We start from the raw sequence: 21,160 nt of genomic DNA, 5'->3' as shown, positions 1-21,160 counted from the left end.
TGCTATTACTATTTTTATATTCATCATCACTAGTATTGTTTCCTCCTAACAACTCTGAGAGGTAGATATTCTTTCCCCTCATTTGTACTCGAGGAAGACTGAACCTTAAAGTTTAGTATACTTTAGTGTCCAGCATCACTCCACTTATTAGTGGCAGACATCAAACCGAATGTCTGACTTTCCCCTTGATTATAGAAACCCCCCTCATCCACAGGGATGCCCTACCGGTTCCTATAGGTAAGTGCCTATAGTATCTACAATATAGACTGATGGCAAAGGAAGTCTTGTTCCTGACACGAAATGCTATAGGTGATTACACATCTTTTCTCTCCAGAATTCTTTTTTAAATAGACTCATTCTAATTGCACCAGGAAAATAATGCCTTTCAAGTGGTATTCTTTTGTTTCAGAGTAACCCTGCCCCTCTGAGCTGTCCTGGTAGGTCCAGGAAAAAGGAAGTAGTTCAACCCGTTGTTTCACTTGTTTCACGTAACCTCTCTGTGCACTTATTTCCTCATCTGTAAATTAGAAACAGTAATAGAGTTTACTCTGTAAGGGTGTGGTTGAGGATTAAATGAGTTTGCATGAATAAAGCATTTAAAACAGTGGCTAACATTTCCTGAACCTGCAGTAAATGTGAGCGGTCGTTGCTGTTGTTTTATAAGGGACACACCCAATATGAGTCAGTCCCAGACACCCTGAACCCAAATTTGAGTCTGGACTCAAATTTCTTGTTTTCAGCCTCTCCTTATCTTTTCTTCTGTGTCCTCCCTGATCCCTCCCCCAGTGACTTGGGTGGCACTGTTTTATGCCTTTATAGGACCCTGTATTTGCCCTGTTTTTGAATTGATCTATTTTGTTGTTGTTATTTGTTTAGTTGTATTTCTTCCTTTTCATTTATAAGCTGTGTGAAGGCAGGAAGGCTCTCTCTTTTTAGTCACTGTTGTATTCTTAGTTCCCATATGTGCTTTATAAATTCCTGTAAATGAATAAAGGTTAAACTTATGAAGCATAAATATGATTATAGGCACTTTGTCATTTGGCCATTTTTGTATAGGATCTCACCTTTATTTAGCCACATCCCCTTTTCCTCTTACGTGGCTGAATTGGGAAGGAAAGCTCAGAATTTATCTTAATAGGCACCATAGCCAAACATTTGTTGAAAGACTTTCTTTTGAAAGTAGAATATCAGAGTTCACATGTGAAGTCTCCCATCTGTATGGTCTATTTGGTTTTAGCTTAATTTCATCTAGCTTTTGGGCTGTGTGCCAAGAACGAATCCCATTTGTGCATGTAGCTGCAAAATATTTAAAAAACAGTAGGTTAATGATCTCTCTCCCTCAAGCCTATTTTATTTTATTGTGCTAACAACAGTAAAGAAAGTTTTACTAACTTTTTTTTTTTAATTTTTTTTTCTTTTTTTTTCAACGTTTTTATTTATTTTTGGGACAGAGAGAGACAGAGCATGAACAGGGGAGGGGCAGAGAGAGAGGGAGACACAGAATCGGAAACAGGCTCCAGGCTCTGAGCCATCAGCCCAGAGCCCGACGCGGGGCTCGAACTCACAGACCGCGAGATCGTGACCTGGCTGAAGTCGGACGCTTAACCGACTGCGCCACCCAGGCGCCCCTACTAACTTTTTTTTTAGAGGTAATGCATGCATATGACACAAAATTCAGAAAGTGCAAAGACGTAGAATGAAAACTAAGTCTTCCTCCCCTGTTTCCCAACCACCGAGTTCCCATCCCCAGAGACCAATATTATTATCAGTTTCTAATGTATCCTCCCTGACACGGTCTATGAACATACTGACATTCAAATACATGTATTTGGTGAGTGGGGGTGAGCGCACACAGGGTAAAAATTTTTTGGTTGTCCTCCATATGGGTTGGACCACTTGGTGACCTCATGAGAAATGCGTATCAGACACTTCGGGGTGTGTGGTCAGACTTTGGGTTTTGCCCATCTGACACGTGAAAAATGTTATCTCAATGTAATTTTGATGTGTATTTCTCAAAGGTGATCTTTCATATAAAGAAGAATCATTTGTAGTTCTTTGTCTGTGAACTTTATCTTTTTTGTCTGTTTTTCCATTAGACTAGTGATCTCTTTCCAGTTTCTAGGAACCCTACATCTTGGGCCGAAGATTCCTTTGTGATATGAGTTGTAAATTTATTTTCACGGTTTTGTCATGTGTTTTTGACTTTGTGTTCTTTACTTCTCTGGGATGTAGTGTTTAAACTAAAGACAGATAACTAACTTGAATATGCATCTTTTTGTCTTTTATCTTTGCTTAGGAACCTGGCTGTTGTACCTGCCATGTACTTGGAGCATTGGTTTAGCAGCTGAACCAGGTTGTTTTCCAGATTGGTACATGTTGTCCCTCTTTGGCACTGGAGCTGTTCTGATGCGTGGAGCAGGCTGTACTATTAATGACATGTGGGACCGGGACTATGATAAACAGGTAGTTTCTTGGGGCGCCTGGGTGGCTCAGTCGGTTGAGCAGCCGACTTCGGCTCAGGTCATGATCTCACGGTCCGTGAGTTCGAGCCCCGCGTCGGGCTCTGTGCTGACAGCTCAGAGCCTGGAGCCTGTTTCGGATTCTGTGTCTCCCTCTCTCTGACCCTCCCCCGTTCATGCTCTGTCTCTCTCTGTCCCAAAAATAAATAAACGTTAAAAAAAAAAAATTAAAAAAAAAAAAAAGGTAGTTTCTTCCTGGAAAGGAATAGGGAGGCTCCTCTCAATTCTGCAGAGTAACATGGTGGCATCACTTTCCACAAAAAGCAAAGGTTTTTTTTAGTGTACTTTAGTGTACCAGCATAATAAGTGCCATTTTTCAGTTGAATGGCGGGTGTCGCAAAGTGCAATGTACTTCCTTTCTCGACAGGAGCAGCCATGCAGGCAGGGTGTGTACTTCATTTTTACAAAATGAGTTAGAATTTAGAAGGCCAAAGTATGGATGTGAGGAGCGAAGGAAAAGTTCATCCTGAACCTTCAGGGATCCAAAACAACCATCATTCTTTCCTGTAAGATATATATTAGAGTCATGGGCACCTGGGTAGCTCAGTAGGTTAAGCTTCCAACTTCGGCTCAGGTCGTGAGCTCACAGTTCGTGAGTTCGAGCCCCACTTCGGGCTCTGCACTGACAGCTCAGAGCCTGGAGCCTGCTTGCGATTCTCTCTCTCCCTCTCTCTGCCCCTCCTTCACTCATTCTCTCTCTCTCTCTCTCTCTCTCTCTCTCTCTCAAAATAAATAAACATTAAAAAACAAAGTTACTCGGGGCACCTGGGTGGCTCAGTCGGTTAAGTGTCGGACTCTTTGATTTCGGCTCAGGTCATGATCTCACGATAGTGAGATCAAGCCCCACTTCAGGCTGTGTACTGACAGTGTGGAGCCTGCTTGGGATTTTCTCTCTCCCTCACTCTCTGCCCCTCCCCTGCATTTTCTCTCTCTCACTCAAAATAAATAAACTTAAAAAAAATTATTATTCAAGAATGGCAAAATTAAAAGTAAACCACAGAAGAAATATGTGGGATACAAGAGGCAGTGGTAATCAACTACACAGGTGCCTGAGTCACTCAGTTGGTTAAGCCACCGACTTCGGCTCAGGTCATGATCTTACCACCTGAGTTTGAGCCTCATATTTGGCTCTGTGCTGACAGCTCCGAGCCTGGAGCCTGCTTCAGAGTCTGTGTCTCCCTCTCTCTGCCCCTTCCCCTGCTCACGCTCTCTCTCTCTCTCTCTCAAAAATAAATAAACATTTAAAAATATTTTTTTTTTTCAACGTTTATTTATTTTTGGGACAGAGAGAGACAGAGCATGAACGGGGGAGGGGCAGAGAGAGAGGGAGACACAGAATCGGAAACAGGCTCCAGGCTCTGAGCCATCAGCCCAGAGCCTGACGCAGGGCTCGAACTCACGGACCGCGAGATCGTGACCTGGCTGAAGTCGGACGCTTAACCGACTGCGCCACCCAGGCGCCCCTAAAAATATTTTTTAAGATATATATTAGAGTTGTAAGTATTCTTCTGTAAATCAAATATTTATTTACTTTAAAAAATTTTTAATATAATTTATTGTCAAGTTAGCTAACATACAGTGTGTACAGTGTCCTCTTGGTTTTGTGAATAGATTCCTGTGATTTATTGCTTACATACAACACCCAGTGCTCATCCCAACGAGTGCCCTCCTCAATGCCCATCACCCATTTTCTCCTCTTCTTCACCCCCACCCCATCAACTCTCAGTTTGTTCTCTGTATTTAAGAGCCCTTATGGTTTGCCTCCCTCTCTGTTTGAAACTATGTTTTCCCGGGGCGCCTGGGTGTCTCAGTCGGTTAAGCGACCGACTTCAGCTCAGGTCACGATCTCGCGGTCTGTGAGTTCGAGCCCCGCGTCGGGCTCTGGGCTGATGGCTCAGAGCCTGGAGTCTGCTTCCGATTCTGTGTCTCCCTCTCTCTCTGTCCCTCCCCCGTTCATGCTCTGTCTCTCTCTGTCTCAAAAATAAATAAATGTTAAAAAAAATTAAAAAAAAAAAAAGAAACTATGTTTTTCCCTTCCTTTCCCCTGTGGTCTTCTGTTAAATTTCTCAAGTTCCACGTATGAGTGAAGTCATATGATTTTTGTCTTTCTCTGACTGACATATTTCACTTAGCATACTACCCTCCAGTTCTACCCATGTTGTTGGAAATGGCAGGATCAAATCTTAATTTAAACAAGCCAAGGAAGCCCCTGTTAGCATTTGCTATGATTATTTCTTTTAAAAAATGCAATTTATTATTATTTTTTCTCCTTAGAAAAATAGTACTTGTTTGTTTAATCTGAAAAATTCAGACAGTACCAAAATAGAAAGTATAGAAAGTACAAGTGTTCCTTATTTCCTCTCCCAAACGCCCAGAGAAACTTCATGTAACCATTTGATGCATTGTATTTCTCTCGATTATTTTCTATGCATACTCTAATGCGTGTGTATAATTATTTCTTTCTTCCTCAACAGACTGTTATTTTCTCAAGGGAAGCGTCCATCTCGTTTGCCTTTTATCTTAGCAATTGTGCATAACAAGTACAAGATCATTCATTAAATCTTTGAATAAATAATCAAGTAAACTTTCGATTTATTTATTTATTTTTTTAAAAGCACTTTATTTATTTATTTATTTATTGAAATTTATTGTCAAATTGGTTTCCATACAACACCCAGTGCTCATCCCAAAAGGTGCCCTCCTCAGTAAACTTTCGATTTAGAAGAAAGCCATGGTGGGGGCCCCTGGGTCATTCAGTCAGTTAAGCATCCTAGTCTTGATTTCAGCTCAGGTCATGATCTCTCAATTCATGAGATCAAGCCCTGCCTCTGGCTCTGCGCTGACAACACAGAGCCTGCTTGGGATTCTCTCTCCCTCTCTCTCTCTGCCCTTTCCATACACGTGCGTATACTCTCTTGAATAAATAAACATTAAAAAAAAATAAAGCCATAGTGAATATATAAAGTGAATACTCTTCTATACATTTATGTAAAATGAATAATCGTCCCTAGTTTGCCTTTCATACTGGTCTGAATTTTCCTTCAGCAGGGCACACCTGTAACGATTTTTAGTTCATAAGAACGGTATCATAATGTATTTTTTAATTCAAAAAAATGTTTATTAAATACTTGCTGTGCGTGAGACGCAGTGACAGGTTTTAGGATTGCATGGATGAGAGACAGTATTTCTGACCTCACAATTTCATGGTTACACTACAGCAGCACTATCGTGAGAGTGGCGTCCACAAGGGAACTTACGGAAGACCACCTACCTCAGCCTAAGAAGCAGAGAGAACTTCTTTCCAGGGGCGTGAACTTTGAACTGTGTCAGAACAAGATGGCAAAAAAGGGTGGGCTGTAGGGCGAAGGTCACTCTGTGCAGAAGGAACAGTAGATACGGAGGCTTGGCTGTGAGATGAAGTATAAAGCTTAACAACTGGAGCATTGTGGTTGGTGTGTGGCTGGAAGATAGGATAGTGGCAAGTGGCAGGAACTGCCTGATAAACACATTTCTGTCCCGCTGGCCCCATTGGGATAGGTTAGTCCATGCCAGGAGAAGCATGCTTGGTTGATTTGGGGTTCCTACACCTGGTTAGTTTTTCCTTCTGCATAACCATAGGATTGCAGCTTCTGGGATGTATCGCTTCAAAATAGTTCTTGAACGTGTTTAGACCAGCTGATGTCAAAGTCCTGGCTGTAGTATTTTACTGTAATGTAAAGTTTTGCAAATGTGAGTTACTCTTGGGGGAAACTGGATAAAGGGCATATGCAATCTCTATATTTTTAAAAACTAGAGATTTGGGGGGGGGGTTCTTTTGTTTGTTTTTTAGATAGAGAGAAAGAGCAGGGGAGGGATAGAGAGGGAGAGAGAGACTCTCAAGCAGGCTCCGTGCCCAGTGCAGAGCCCGATGTGGGGCTGGATCTCATGACCACGAGATCCTGACCTGAGCCGAAATCAAGAGTCAGATGCTTAACCAACTGAGTCACCTAGGCACCCCAAAATGCAGAGATGTTTTTAAAAACCGAATATAAATCTACAGTTATCTCAAAAGAAAAAGGTTAATTAAAAAAATATTCAAACCAACCAGCTTTTAATTAACAAAATAGAATGATTTTAGTTTCCCTTTAAGTGATTTTTTTTCTCCTTAGGTAAAAGGTTATTGATTAGGTATATCTCCCCCTTGACATTTTTCTCTGATTAGAAGATTCCAGTTTCTATTTAGTTTTTAAAAAATTTTGATGTTTATTTTTGAGAGACAGAGACAGAGACAGAGTGTGAGCAGGGGAGAGGCAGAGAGAGAGGGAGACATAGAATCCGAAACAGGCTCCAGGCTCCCTGCTGTCGTCACAGAACCTGACCCGGGGCTTGAACTCAGGAACCGTGACATCAGGACCTGAACCGAAATTGGATATTAACCAACTGAGCCACCTAGGCACCCAGAGTCCAGATTCTATATAGACATATAACAAAGTTCTTAAATGAGTATTTTATAACTATTAAAGAGATTTTGCTAGCATGACTTAAAATGTTATTGGGGGGTGCCTGGGTGGCTCAGTCGGCTCAGATCATGATCTCAGAGTTTGTGGGTTCAAGCCCCGCTTCGGGCTGTGTGCTGACAGCTTAGAGCCTGGAGCCTGCTTCGGATTCTGTGTCTCCCTCTCTCTCTGCTCCTCCCCCGCTCATGCTCTCTCTCTCTTCTTCAAAAATAAATTTTAAAAAAAGACATTAAAATGTTATCTGCATCTCTCTTTTGTAATCCAAGTTCTTTTCTAAAAAATTGTTGTTCAATTTATTTAAACTGGAGGAAAAAAAATCAGTTCACCCATTTCTCCCATTCCACTAGCCCTTCGGCCTCTGGCAACCACCAACCTATTCTCTTTTTCTATGAGCTTGAGTTTTTGTTTTGTTTGTTTTAGATTCCACATGTAAGGGAGATCATACGGTATTTGTCTTTCTGTAGGACTTATTTCACTGAGCATAAAGACCTTGTGATACAAAATGGTAAGATTTTTTTAATGGCTGAATTGTATTCCATTTTGTGTATATGTGTGTGTGTACCACATTTCTTTTTATCCGTTCATCCATTAACAGACACTTAGATTGTTTCCATATTTTGATCATTGTAAATAATGCTTCAGTGAACATGGGAGTGTATATATCTTTTTGAATTAATGTATTTGTTTTCCCTGGATAAATACACAGAGGTGGAATTCTGGATTAGAGGGTAGTTCTATTTTTAATCTTTTGAGGAGCCTCCATATTGTTTTCCACAGGGGCTGTGTCAATTTACACTCCTGCCAACAGTGCACAGGAGTTCTCTTTTCTCCACATCCTCGTCGATAGGTGTTATTTCTTGTCTCTTTGTCTCTTAGCCACTCTAACAGGTGTGAGGTGATACCTCATTGTGGTTTTATTTGCATTTCTCTGGTGATTAATGATGTTGAGCATCTTTTCATGTGCCTGTTGGCCATCTATATTGTCTTCTTTGGAAACATGTCTATCCAGATCTTCTGCCCATTTTTTATTTGGATTTTTTTAGTTTTTTTTTTTTTTTTTTTACTATTGAGTTATATATGAGTTCTCTATATATTTTGATATTAACCCCTTATCAGGTACACGATTTGCGAACATTTCCCCCCATTCAGTAGGTTGATTTTCATTTTGTTGTGGTTTCCTTTGCTGTGAAGAAGCTTTTTCGTTTGATGTAGTCCCACTTATTTTTGCTTTTGTTGCTTTTGCTTTTGGTCTCAGATCCACAAAATCATTGCCAAGACCTGTGTCAGGGGGCTTATTGCTGTGTTTTCTTCTAGGAGTTTTATGGTTTCAGGTCTTACATGCAAGTCTTTAAACCATTTTGAGTTAATTTTGTGTATGCTATAGGATAGGAGTCCAGATTTTTTCTTTTTGCATGTAGCTGTCCAGTTTTCCCAGCACCATTTATTGAAGAGACTGTTCTTTCCCCATTTTATAGGGAATATACTACAGTCTTGGCTACTTGATCATAAATCAACTGACCATATATGTGTGGATTTATTTCTGGGCTCTCTGTTGTATTTCATTGATCTGTTTTTATGCCAAAATCATACTGTTTTAATTATTGTAGCTTTGTAGTCTAGTTTGAAATCAGGAAGTGTGATGCCTCCAGCTTTGTTCTTCTTTCTCAAAATTTCTTTGGCTATTTGGGGTCTTTCATGGTTCCTTACAAATTTTAGGAATGTTCTATTTCTGTGGAAAATGCCATTAGAATTTTGATAGGGATTGCATTGAATCTGTAGATTGTTTTGGGTAGTATGGACATTTTAACAATATGAATTCCTCCAGTGCATGAGCATGGGACATCTTTCCATTTATTTGTGTTTTCTTTAATTGTTCTCATTAATGTTTAGTAGTTTTCAATATACAGGTCTTGCACCCCCTTGGTTAAATCTGTCTCTAGGTATTTTAGTCTTCACTGCAATTGTAAATGAGATTGTTTTCTTAATTTCTCTTTCAGATAGTTCATTATTAGCCTAAAGGAACACAACAGATTTTTGCAGTTTTTTTTTTTTAATTTACATCCAAATTAGTTAGCATACAGTGCAACAATGATTTCAGGAGTAGATTCCTTAATGCCCCTTACCCATTTAGTCCATCCCTCCTCCCACAACCCCTCCTGTAACCTTCTGTTTGTTCTCCATATTTAGGAGTCTCTTATGCTTTGTCCCCCTCCCTGTTTTTATATTATTTTTGTTTCCCTTCCCTTAGTTCATCCGTTTTGTCTCTTAAAGTCCTCATATGAGTGAAGTCATATGATATTTGTCTTTCTCTGACTAATTTCCCTCCAGTTCCATCCACGTAGTTGCAAGTGACAAGATTTCATTCTTTTTGATTGCCGAGTAATACTCCACTGTATATATATACCACATCTTCTTTATCCATTCATCCATCGATGGCCATTTGGGCTCTTTCCATACTTAGGCTGTTGTTGATAGTGCTGCTATAAACATTGAGATGCATGTGTCCCTTCGAAACAGAACACCTGTATCCCTTGGGTAAATACCTAGTAGTGCAATTGCTGGGTCATAGGGTAGTTCTATTTTTACTTTTTGAGGAACCTCCATACTGTTTATCAGAGTGGCTGCACCAGCTTGCATTCCCACAGATTTTTGCATGTTGATGAGTTAAAAAGCTTGGCCATGTTGTCATGCTTATCTCATAGTTTCTTAAAAACTCTATATCAATAAAGATATGTTTGTGGCTTGGGTTTTGTTTAGTACATTAGATAATAAGTAAATTGCTCATATATTAAATGATAAGTTGAATTACTATTCGGATATATAGGTTAATGTGTTTTTTTGACATATATAATCTGCCAACCATGCAATGAACGTTAGGTCCATAAACATTAAAATAATCTCAAGGCACAGGTATTAATGATTTAATTTTATAAGCTGTGAGCAATCTGGTTTCATAAAAACCATATGGAATATGTTTTGATCATCATATTACATCATTTTTAGTCTTTTGATGGAGTGCTTGTTTATTTTCAGCTTTTGAATTTAGCTAGGTTAATTATTTCGAATTTAGCTAGGTTAATTAATTATCACCACTGAAGCAACAGTATAATCTGTGGTTAGTAGTGTGGTCAGTGGGACTAGACAGACTGTTCTACTAACCATCTGTGACCTTGGAAAGTTACCAAGCTTCTTCTGCCTCAGTTTTCTAAAACAAATGGCAGGAACTTGTGAGTGGCTAGAAGTCAGGGTTGTTGTAAGGATTCAGTGGTGTGATGCATACATAGTTGTCAGAATAGTGTCACATTGTGAGCACTCACGTACTAGCCGGAATAATTGTAACATCCTACAACAAATATAAGACATAGATATATTTCCAACTAAGACTCTAGGGACAAAATCAGAGATAAAAGATCCGATTCTGGCACTCTAACCAAGGTGAGTCATTGTAGCTTTTGACAAACTGTTGTATTGCACAGTGAGGCATGCTTATAAATTGGGTTAGCAAATTTTTTCTGTAAAGGACCAGATAGTAAATATTTTAGGCTTTGTGGGCCATACCATCTTTGTTGCAACTGTTTGATTCTGTTGGAGCACAAAAGCAGCCATATGCAATATGTTAACAATATGTTCGTTTCAATAGAATTTTATTTATGGATGCTGAAATTTGAATTTCGTATTATTTTCACATATCATAATACATTACTCTTTTTTTTTTTAACTTACTTTCAACTGTCTAAAAAAGTAAAATCCATTCTTTTTACTCATGGGCCAAACAAAAATAGGCAGTAGGCTGGATTTGGTCCACAGGCCATAGTTTGCTAACCCTTGATATAAATCAGAATCAAAACAGAAATATGTTATATTAATAGTAGCTAACATTTATTACATACTTACATGCTTTAGACACTGCATTTACTGTATGAGGTAGGCGTTCTTAGTACCCCTTTCTCCTCTTCTTCTCCTTCTCTCTTTGTTTTTCTTTTAGCAGGAAAGTAACCTAAGCCCAAGAGAGGTTAAGTAATTTGCCAAAATTCATACAGCCAGTAGGTGATGGAACCCTGGGCTCTTGGATCCCAGATCCTGAGTTCTTCTAACAATGATGACAATTTTGGTTATTTTTTTTTTTTAATGGTTCAGTGTATAATAATCACATTTCATGATCTCTACACAGGAAAAGAATAATGTATATTATTTGTCCAAATAATAGCTCTGTCTGTTCATATTCTTACATTGAGTCTGCTCTTTACATTTGGGTACAATTAATATTAGATTATAGACGCATTCTTAAATAGCCTGGCAAAAGCACTCCCAGTTTCAAACCCAGATAATCTGTCTTCTTTCTGTATTTACATTTGATTTCTAATTGCAGTGCTTCCTGTAATCAAAACATTCACTGCAATCTCCTTTTTCCTGAGAATTATCATTATTATTGTCTCTCCTTGCTCTCTGAAATTTAGGCATATACTTGCTAATAAGCTGGGTAGCTAAATAGCCAGATAAGGAAGTTGTTTTGTTTTGTCTGTTTGGAGATGGAGATGGGAGAAGGAAAGGAAGTGGAATGAGTGGTGGGAATTTTGGGTACTTTTCAAAGCTGTTTTAAATATGAAGTTTTCATTTTTGGCAGTGTTTCCAATGTTGACTTCACTTTTTATTCATATTTTTGCTTTAGTGCTTGCCATGGCCATTCTCTTGATTGCATGTTTAAATCCATGATGGAACCATTACATGAGGCTAAGGTATCTGGTTTTATGTATTAAGGTTGTAAGAACAGCAAATCGTCCAATAGCTGCTGGAGACATCTCAATTTTTCAATCCTTTATTTTCCTCGGGGGACAGCTGACCTTGGCACTGGGTGTTCTTCTGTGTCTGAATTACTACAGGTATAGTGAATGTCTCTTTCAGAATCGTGTATAAAAATCTCTCTTTTGGAAGTGGAGAAAGTAGAAATAAATAAAATAGAAATATCTTTGTCACAGAATTGTTTATTAGTTACCTATTGAGCATCTGTAAGTTAGCAAGTATAAATAAGTCGCCACATGTTGTAAAATCAGGAATGTTTTCAGCCAAAGGAATTGGAAGAGCAGCATTTAATTTATCCTGAGCCACCATTATACTTTCATTGCATGTTCCCTGGGGAACACACGGCACCTTCATAGCTTTTCCAGATACATACATGGATGTGCGTATATACCCTTATGTGTAATTTTATTTATCCTGACAGTATCTCTAAAGTAGATAGAAGTAATTATACTCATTTTGCAAAAAGATTAACTGGGTCTTTCCGAGAGTCATGTTCATTATCAATGACAAAGGAAAAAAAAATGGAAGAATTCATTCCTATGTCTCTTAAATAGAGATAGAATTAAACTTTTGTGCATCAGATGGCTGCTTAGAAAGTACTTAAATGAGAAAAAAAAAAGGACAAAAAATAAGTGTCACTTTATAGAAACTAGACTTAACTGTGTACTTTGCCCTGATAGCATCACGTGAAAATGCTTTTGGAAGGTCTGTCCTGGGAGGGCGGTGTTAGATGAGCTGGTGCCTAAGAACATCTTATGCTGTCATCCTTTTATAGGTGCTTTGTGACCTTGTCCTCTTCTGAGGAGTAGCACCCATCGTGCACATAGGGAGGAGTGTGTTGACTCTGATTCTGTTTGGACATCTCCAGTAATCTAAAACAACATTTAGAGAGGCACTAGCATAGAGTGGGTGTTAAGTTGGACTGTGGAGCCATCCTGCCTTAGGTTTGAATCCTTGCCCTGCTACTGACTGGCTCTGTGACAGTCGAGAAAGTACTTAATCTCTTTGTGCTTTAGTTTCCTCATCTGCAAAAGCAAGTAGAATAAAACTGTCTGCCTCTTAGGTTTGTCGTGAAGATTATAATGAGTTAGCATATGTAAAGCAGTTAGAACAGCACCTAATGTATGAAAGCACTATATGCATTATTATTTTGTTTGGTTGTTTTATAATACTTAAAATACCTTCTAATCATCTTTTATCCTAATCAAGGTCCAGGAAAATAATTTTACGTAACAAAATATATAATTTAAGATCAATCATTTCCAATTAGTATTATTACTGTTGTCTTATTTAGCAATTTCTAAGAGATGGTGACATTAATCTTTAATGTTTTTTCTTGATTTCAGTATAGCTCTGGGAGCAGCATCCCTACTTCTTGTCATCACCTACCCGCTAATGAAAAGAATTACATACTGGCCTCAATTAGCCTTGGGTGAGCTTGAAATAACTACAAGTATTTCCTTGGATACCCTCAAACTTCTTTGTGTGTGTGTATGTGTGTGTGTGCGTGTGTGTGTGTGTGTGTGTGTGTGTCATGTGGCAGTGATAAAATGTCCAGTCAGTCATAAAGTTTTCTAAACCAAGAATAGAATTTCATATTTTAAGGGAGGGTAATTAGCCGTTTTTATTGGCTAAGAAACCTTATATATTTATTAAGATTATCATCATTATTATTTCCTGAAATGTTTTTTTAAAAATCTGGTATGTCATGAAGAAAAAAATTAACAGATTTGACTATACCCTTCTCTTTAGGTGACTGACCTGGATGCCCTGAGCACTTGGAGGGTTGGGGTGAAAAGCACACTCAGGCAGGAAGGGTTAGTATGTGACAGCTTAGACAGCCCCTGTCTGTGAAGTCTTCCTTAGCCCTCCCAGAGAAAGTTAGCCAGTCTCGCCTCTGGCTCCCACAACACTCCGGAGTGGCACTTCCTCATTTCACCAGCAGTAACTAAACAAGAAGATGCTGGGGGCTTCCTCTGTCTCCCCAGTTATAAATAATAAATGCCTAACAGATAAAGCTTTCTTTGCATGTGGATGGCCCACTACCTACCATAGCACCTGGCACATCACAGGTATTCAATAAATATTTGTTGGTAGAGCAAACAAAAGACGGGTAGGTAAATCAAAATCTATTGCAAAAATACCTTCTACTAGAATAAGCTAGAATATTCCTAAAGGTATTCTAGATGCTTGAACCATTTTTTTCAGTGAATAAAAGAAGAAAGGGGGTTTCTGAGAAAAGACCTGTGAGACCCACTGAGTATGAGGTACCTGAGGGACTTGCAGGTAGAGATGTTGAGCAGACAGTTCCAGGTCCAGTCTGAAGTGTAGAGCCGATCAGAGTGCACATAGAGATTTGAGAGTCGTCCGCATGTCGATGTTCGTTTACAGTCCTCAGAGAGGATGGGCTTACAGAACGAATAAGTGTTCCCGTCTGTACTCTTGTTTCTGTCACTTATGGGGGAAGGAGAGTGATTAAAGGACAGACCACAAGGTTTTGGCTCAGCTGGGTCTAAGTTGAAACCCCAGCTTCTACCATTCATTGACTGCCAGGCACCGTGCTAGATAGGGGGAATGTTCTCGTGAAACCTCCTATTAGGGTGATAGTATTTTTTCTATTACCTGTGTTATTTGAATTGTCAATTAACCTCTCTGAACCCGTTTCCTTTTTTGTGCAGAGTAGCTCGTCATCACCACAGAGAGCTGAGAGAATTTCAGGAATCGACCTAGTAGCAAACAGTGCACAGAACTTGATGCGTAGAAGCACTTGGTACATGCCAATGCCCCTCCCCCCTTTGGGAGTCTAAAGTGTCTTTGCCCTCTCCCTCTGTCTCACCAATTGTAGGGTTGACTTTTAATTGGGGAGCATTACTTGGATGGTCTGCTATCAAGGGCTCCTGCGACCCATCTGTTTGTCTGCCTCTTTATTTTTCTGGAATTATGTGGACGCTAATTTATGATACTATCTACGCTCACCAGGTAAAAAATATCTTTTTTCTTAACTCTGGTTTAGTTATTATCGCCGTTTAAGAACTTTATGAACCACATTAAAGGGAAAGTATGTTTTCTGAAAAGAAAATCATTCACACTTCTTTGGCACCAACAAGATATTTTTGTTTCCTGTATATGTATGTTTACCAAAGAGATCAACTCTTTAATTTACAAGCATTTAAATTGTATATACTGTATTGCCAGGCACAGTTTAAAAAAAACCTTACAAATACTAATTTAATCCTCATAACAACCTGGGAGGGAAGGTGCTTTTATTATCCTCATTTGATAGATGAGGAAACATGTGGAGAAGAACCATATCTGTGTCACACAGTTAGTGGATGGCAGAGCTGAGATTCAGACCCAGACAGTCTCGACAGTCTGCACTTTTAACTGCCACGTTCTCCTCCCTTCTGTGGAGGCCTCTACCAGGCAGATCTTTTTCCTAGTCGTGTGGGTAGTAAGCACTTTCCCATATTTTTTGTCATTACCACTCTAAGACAGCAGAATAATAATCCATTGATTTAATATGCCATAAATCTTTTTTTTTTTTGCCATAAATCTTTTTAATAATTTGTCCATTTGAGCCATTTAAGTTCTGAGAGTTTTTGCAATTATAAATAATGTTGTTCTAATCACTAATATCTTTATGTGTTTGGGGATAAATTTTTAGGAGTGTATTACTTAGTTAAGGAATATAAACATTTTTTTTCTTTTTTTTTTTTTTTTTTTTATATTTTTTTTTTTTAAAAAAAATTTTTTTTTTTTCAACGTTTATTTATTTTTGGGACAGAGAGAGACAGAGCATGAACGGGGGAGGGGCAGAGAGAGAGGCAGACACAGAATCGGAAACAGGCTCCAGGCTCTGAGCCATCAGCCCAGAGCCTGACGCGGGGCTCGAACTCACGGACCGCGAGATCGTGACCTGGCTGAAGTCGGACGCTTAACCGACTGCGCCACCCAGGCGCCCCAGGAATATAAACATTTTTATAGCTTTTGATACTGCCTTTTTCATATGGCTAATAAAAAACCCCACTTTTGCTTTTCTTGATTTATGTTCTTAATTTTCCTTTTACATTACGAACTTTGAAACAGTTTCTTGTCAGTATTTTTCTGAAATGTAACTGTCTTCTCAATTATTTACTTGAAGAATATGTGTTGGTTCGATGGAATGTTTTCTGATATTCCAGTCTGGAATTCATCGTGCTTTCTTTCATTTACCCCTCTCCCCCACTGAGTTTGTATTGTCATGAAGAAGATTGCTAGGTCTCTAATCAGCCTGATTTCCTGAAGTGAAACTTGACTGACAGTTCAGAAGAGATGCCTATACTTTTCACAGTAATGTCTGGAACCAATGATGAGGATATCTGTACTCCAATTAGATTCACTTCTTCAGTAAAACACCACACACTCATTCACACTTTGGTACTGTGTGTAATGAAAGACAGTTTGCACCTGAAGGTGCTTACAGTATGAAGGGAAAAACATATGTTAATCCTGCATTTGTTGTTACTTGGATTTGGAAGCCCAAAAGATAGCCTATCAGACAGCAATCTGGGTGCAGAGTTGGGCATTACAGCCTCTGACATCATGTGGCTGTAATCACAACAGTATGTGAAAGTTCTTAGAAATAAAATTGCTGGAAGAGATCGGGCAGGTAGATGGGAGTGTATCACCAGAATCGACCTTTACTTAGAGGATTTGATGGGAGAGGTGAGGAATAAACCACACTAGTAGTGAAACGTGAATAGATGTGGTCAGGTGCCAGTGGAGCGTTTTTCTGCATCTGCGGCTTCAAGATTGAAACTAAAATGTACAAGAAGTTGTTGAGACTTGAGAACTCAGAGGGAAGAAGGAGCTATGTGAACAGTTAGACTTGAGTTTTACTCTAATGTGGTCCGTGTAGAGTTAAAAGTCATTCATAGGGTGGTAAGCAATACAGTGACATGTAGCAATGTATAGAGCTGGAAGATAGTTTTAGCAGTGACATTTAACCTGGATTTGGCCTGCACATTCATTACTGATCAGCCTGTGTTTCTAAGTTACTGTCAGCTTTCACAGCATATGTCCTTTGAAAGACCGTTTCTTCTGGGGGGGTGGGGGGAGGAAGATAAAGACCCTTTCTTCTGGAATTAGATAATGGTAATAGTTATACAACCAGAATGGTGAATTTTGTGGTATGTCAATAAAATCCACACAGTTTATTATTACTTTCTGATGTTAGGACAAAAGTGATGATGCTCTGATTGGTCTTAAGTCCACGGCGCTGCGGTTCCATGAAAACACCAAGCGGTGGCTTAGTGGCTTCGGTGTGGCGATGCTGGGGGCGCTGAGCCTGGTGGGAGTGAACAGTGCTCAGACCGTGCCCTACTACACTGCTCTGGCTGCTGTAGGAGCCCATCTGGCACACCAGGTTTGACCGTTTTCTTACGCTTTCCCTCATTTTTCCTTGGATTATAAATTGTAAAAACTATTTAAACAGAAACAACCTCTTTGTTTACCAAGCAACGTACTTCTTTAAAACAAACAACTACCTGGCTTATACTATCTTGAACCACCCCCTCCCCTGCCTCAACATATCATCTAAAAAAGCTCACTGTATTAGTTTAGAGAAATAATCTAAAACTAAACCTAGATTTTTTTTTCCCCTCTGATTTTTCTGGAATTACTTCTGATTGATGTCTGGGAAAATTTAAGCAATGTCTGAAGGTTGTGGGTTGAGCTGAATTGCTCTGAAAGCAAACTGATCAACATAACTGTACTTTTAATATGTGGGCTGCTGTGATGGTTAGCAAACTAATCATTCATAGGGATGGGTTCCACTGGCATTAGCAGTCAAGGCCAGATAGGACATGAAGTGCTCACATGTCAGACAGAATTCTGCCTACATAGTGGGAAACTGTCATTTCAGCGTGTTCAGCCATCATCCACAAGCTTATATTGGGATCTACATTATTTACTTTTGTAAAATGAATGAACCAAATCTAATTTTAATGAAGTAGGTTGCTTGTAAATGGACTCTTTTTTTTTTTTTTCTTAAAATTTTTAAGTTTATTTATTTCGAGAGAGAGAGAGGGAGAAAGCAGGTTAGGGGCAGAGAGGGGGGGAGAGAGAGAATCCCAAGCAGGCTCTGCACTGTCAGCTCAGAGCCCAATGTGGGGCTCGAACTCACGAACTGTGAGATCATGACCTTAGCTGAAATTAAGAGTCAGACGCTTAACCAACTGAGCCACCCAGGCGCCTCTAAATGGACTCTATTTTTGTATCAGTGTTACTGTTACTTTCTTTGAATGGATTCAAAAAGGTGTTAGCCTCTCTGTAGATGATCTGTTTTATACACATCATTGCAAATTACTTATCAGTGTAAACAAGACTTGCATAACATAGTAAGAAGGAAACCAAAACCTAATGTCCACAAAGTAAACCTCATGCTGTATCACCTTCATGGTTTTCCTCACAGTGAAATTTTAAACGGTAGGAATTGGTGATTCTCCAGAATTCTCTAGATTTCACCATTTTCCTCCTCAGAATTTCTTAGCATCCCCTTTTGCTCATAACGCAGCACTGTGGGGGTTGTCACCATCAACTGATTGTCTGGCCAGGATAATGGATGTTTAGCCATATTGAAGCACCTGGATATTAGTGGACAAAGGCAAAAATTATGAGGGCAATTACAAATACTGTAAGCAATATTTAAACCCATCTTGAAATTCTAAATTGCATTTGTGGTCTTCTATCCAGTCCTTGCCACAATATTTTAAGATGGACATAGACTTCTAGTATTTGGAAAAAAGGAAATCGTGATGATTTGAAGTCTGGAGGCCACATAATAAAGAATATTTGGGGAAATGAGGGATGCTAACGGTTAAGCCTAGGAATGAATAAGACAGGGACATGACACTTTTTTGATATATTTGCAGGACTGCCGTGGAGAAAAAGGAATGTATTTGTTCTAGGTCACTAACAGCAGGTCTAGATTGCCAGATCCCCTTCTCTATGTGGGGATGGGAAGGAGATTTCCACATGCATGGGGGTATTTTCAGTTATCATAAATAAACTCGGCGGGGTATCCACAGTCATTTAGTGAGTGAGGGCCAGGTATGTTAAATACCTTTCAGTGCTCTAGATAGCCCTGCACAATAGACTTGTCCTTCCCAAATGGGATTTGTTCACCTGCTGGGAACCATTGCTCCAAAGAATAACGCTAGAACTGGAGGGTAGGAATTGTAGGAGGCAGATTTTAGATCTGTGTAAATATTTAGAGCTTTCTAATTAGTTAGAACTAAAAATAATGTGGGTTGCCTTTCAAAGCATTCATGCACCCCTCAAGTGGAAGTTTTTAGGACACAGCTTAGATAATACCTAGCCAGTGAGAGATAACAGTAGATTTTTCTACACTGGAAACAGTTTGGGGTACATTAAAGGCTTCCCGTTGCTTAAAATCCTGTAAGAGAGTGCAATTTTCTTCTCTGTACTGATGTGTTTATTTGTGATGCCAGAAAATTTATGTTAAATACTAATGCAGCGTTGTGATCTTCTCTTACAGATTTACACTCTAGATATCCACAGACCTGAGGATTGTTGGGATAAATTTACCTCCAACCGAACACTAGGACTAATAGTTTTGTTAGGGATTGTCCTTGGGAATTTGTGGAAAGAAAAGAAGACAGATGAAGCAAAGGAAAGTATGGATAGTAGAATAGAAAATTAGCAAATGAAGTGGATCTAGGAATGTTTAAAACAAATTTTACAAAACACTCTCAGGTCTTGTTACCACATAATTAGATTTGAATAAACAGTCTTGCAATATGTTAAAGAATTAAGAACCACGAGATGAAGACGTAGACCATATTTGCCTGGATTTAGTTCAAGTATTTTCTAGGAAAATCCTTCCCCTGTCTCAGAAACCAGGAACTCTTTAGCATTTGAGTGACCTTGAGTACTTAAGTGGATGCATTCTAACTGCTCATAATTCCCATCTGCAGTTACGGTAACGGTAGGAGTTTGGGCACTTTAAAAGACACCTGATTTTTATCTCATCTAAATGAATGAATGTAGGAAAATGGACTTTACTTTTAGGGAAAAATAAAAGCTGGCAAGTTGGGGTTTATTGTGCTTTGTTATGACCTTTACTCACTGCCAAAAGCTGTAAGTTAGGAAACCATTCTGTTTTTTATATTTTAAGAGAATTTAAGTAAATAAAAGCTTTTATCTACAATATCCATACGGACTTCTGTTGTTACCAGTCCTGACATTTATTTCACACATCCGGTCTCTGGGTACAGCCATGGTAACCAAAGTAGGCAGGCAGGCAGTCACCAGGGACTGTTTTAATTCCTGTTGATTTCTTTTTTTATCTTACTTGATTATGATTTATAGGATAACGGCATAATGGTTAAATGTCCTAACAGTTTCTTCCCTTGCTGTCTTCTCAGCACGGCATGTTCTCAGCACAGCAGCCAGAGTGATTTTCTTAAAACCTATAAGAAGTTCTGTCATTCCTCTACTCAGAACCTTCCAGGATCTTCTGAGGTCCCTCAGGACAAACCAAAACTCCTGTCACCTGTTAGGCCCTTCATGATTTGGCCTCATCTGAGACTACTTTCCCACACCCCTCTCTAGCTCCACTGGCTTCTTCACTGTTCCTCATCAGGCTGGTAGACTTCTGCCCCAGGGCCTTTGCATGTATACTTCCCTTTGCCTGGAATGCTGTCCTTGAATTATGTCAGTCCTTCACAGCAGGTCTTTTCCTAAATGTTACCTTCTCAGGCTTTTCTCAGCCACTGCTTGTAAAATTTCATAACAAATGCTACCTACACTTTGTATTTCCGTGTTCTTTATTGTCTTTTTCTCTTCAGAACCTAGCAGTATTCACCTAAAATATATTTTACTGGATTTAAGTGGCTCTCGTGGACCGTGGGATGTAAGGCAGGCGGTTATTTGTGTGTGTGGATTGTGGGCAGCAGTGAACACTAAATTGCATATTGGTGATAATGGTCGTGGTGGTAAATGTAGCTGACACACCAGGCAGGCCCTGATAAATAAGCACAGGAAAATGTAGTGAAGTGTTTATTCAGCAAATACTGAACCACAAGAATGTTTAGACTTAATAGAAGTAGCATCCATGATTCTACTCTGCTATAGCAACAGTGAGTTGAAGGGGAGAATAGAAATGTACCCTACTTTTAGGGAAGTATGATTAGCTCCTATGATTTGCATCTGAATAGATAAGCTTTAAATCTGTTGATTTCTGGGTTTTGTTCATTTTTACACAATTTTTCTAAAAAATGCAATAATAGAAATATGGAATATAAACAGATGGAGGGATGTCTTCAATATTGAAAGAAATGAGAA

The 21,160-nt window shown here is 39.1% G+C and overlaps 1 protein-coding gene across 3 annotated transcripts in view; it reads left to right on the top strand.

Moving 5' to 3' along the window:
- Positions 1 to 21,160, top strand: part of COQ2 (coenzyme Q2, polyprenyltransferase) — a 74,924-nt gene that overhangs the window by 3,006 nt on the left and 50,758 nt on the right. The window contains exons 2-7 of one of the 3 annotated variants that reach the window (XM_047090741.1): positions 2,297 to 2,463; positions 11,852 to 11,895; positions 13,162 to 13,247; positions 14,661 to 14,794; positions 17,031 to 17,219; positions 19,353 to 20,026. In XM_047090741.1, coding sequence (XP_046946697.1) covers positions 2,297 to 2,463; positions 11,852 to 11,895; positions 13,162 to 13,247; positions 14,661 to 14,794; positions 17,031 to 17,219; positions 19,353 to 19,517 — 785 coding nt within the window. In that variant the 3' untranslated portion in view covers positions 19,518 to 20,026. Of the gene's footprint in view, positions 1 to 2,296; positions 2,464 to 11,773; positions 11,896 to 13,161; positions 13,248 to 14,660; positions 14,795 to 17,030; positions 17,220 to 19,352; positions 20,027 to 21,160 lie in introns of those variants that run through there. The other 2 variants (XM_047090740.1, XM_047090742.1) reach the window with 2 other exon arrangements.

This window comes from Lynx rufus, unplaced genomic scaffold (assembly GCF_022079265.1).
Source record: "Lynx rufus isolate CCGP_SWC_20201006 ecotype Redwood Valley unplaced genomic scaffold, mLynRuf1.p SCAF_3, whole genome shotgun sequence".
Classification (NCBI taxonomy): domain Eukaryota; kingdom Metazoa; phylum Chordata; class Mammalia; order Carnivora; family Felidae; genus Lynx; species Lynx rufus.
The sequence above is the reverse complement of the archived record's forward strand: the minus strand, read 5'-3'. Positions and strand labels throughout refer to the sequence as shown.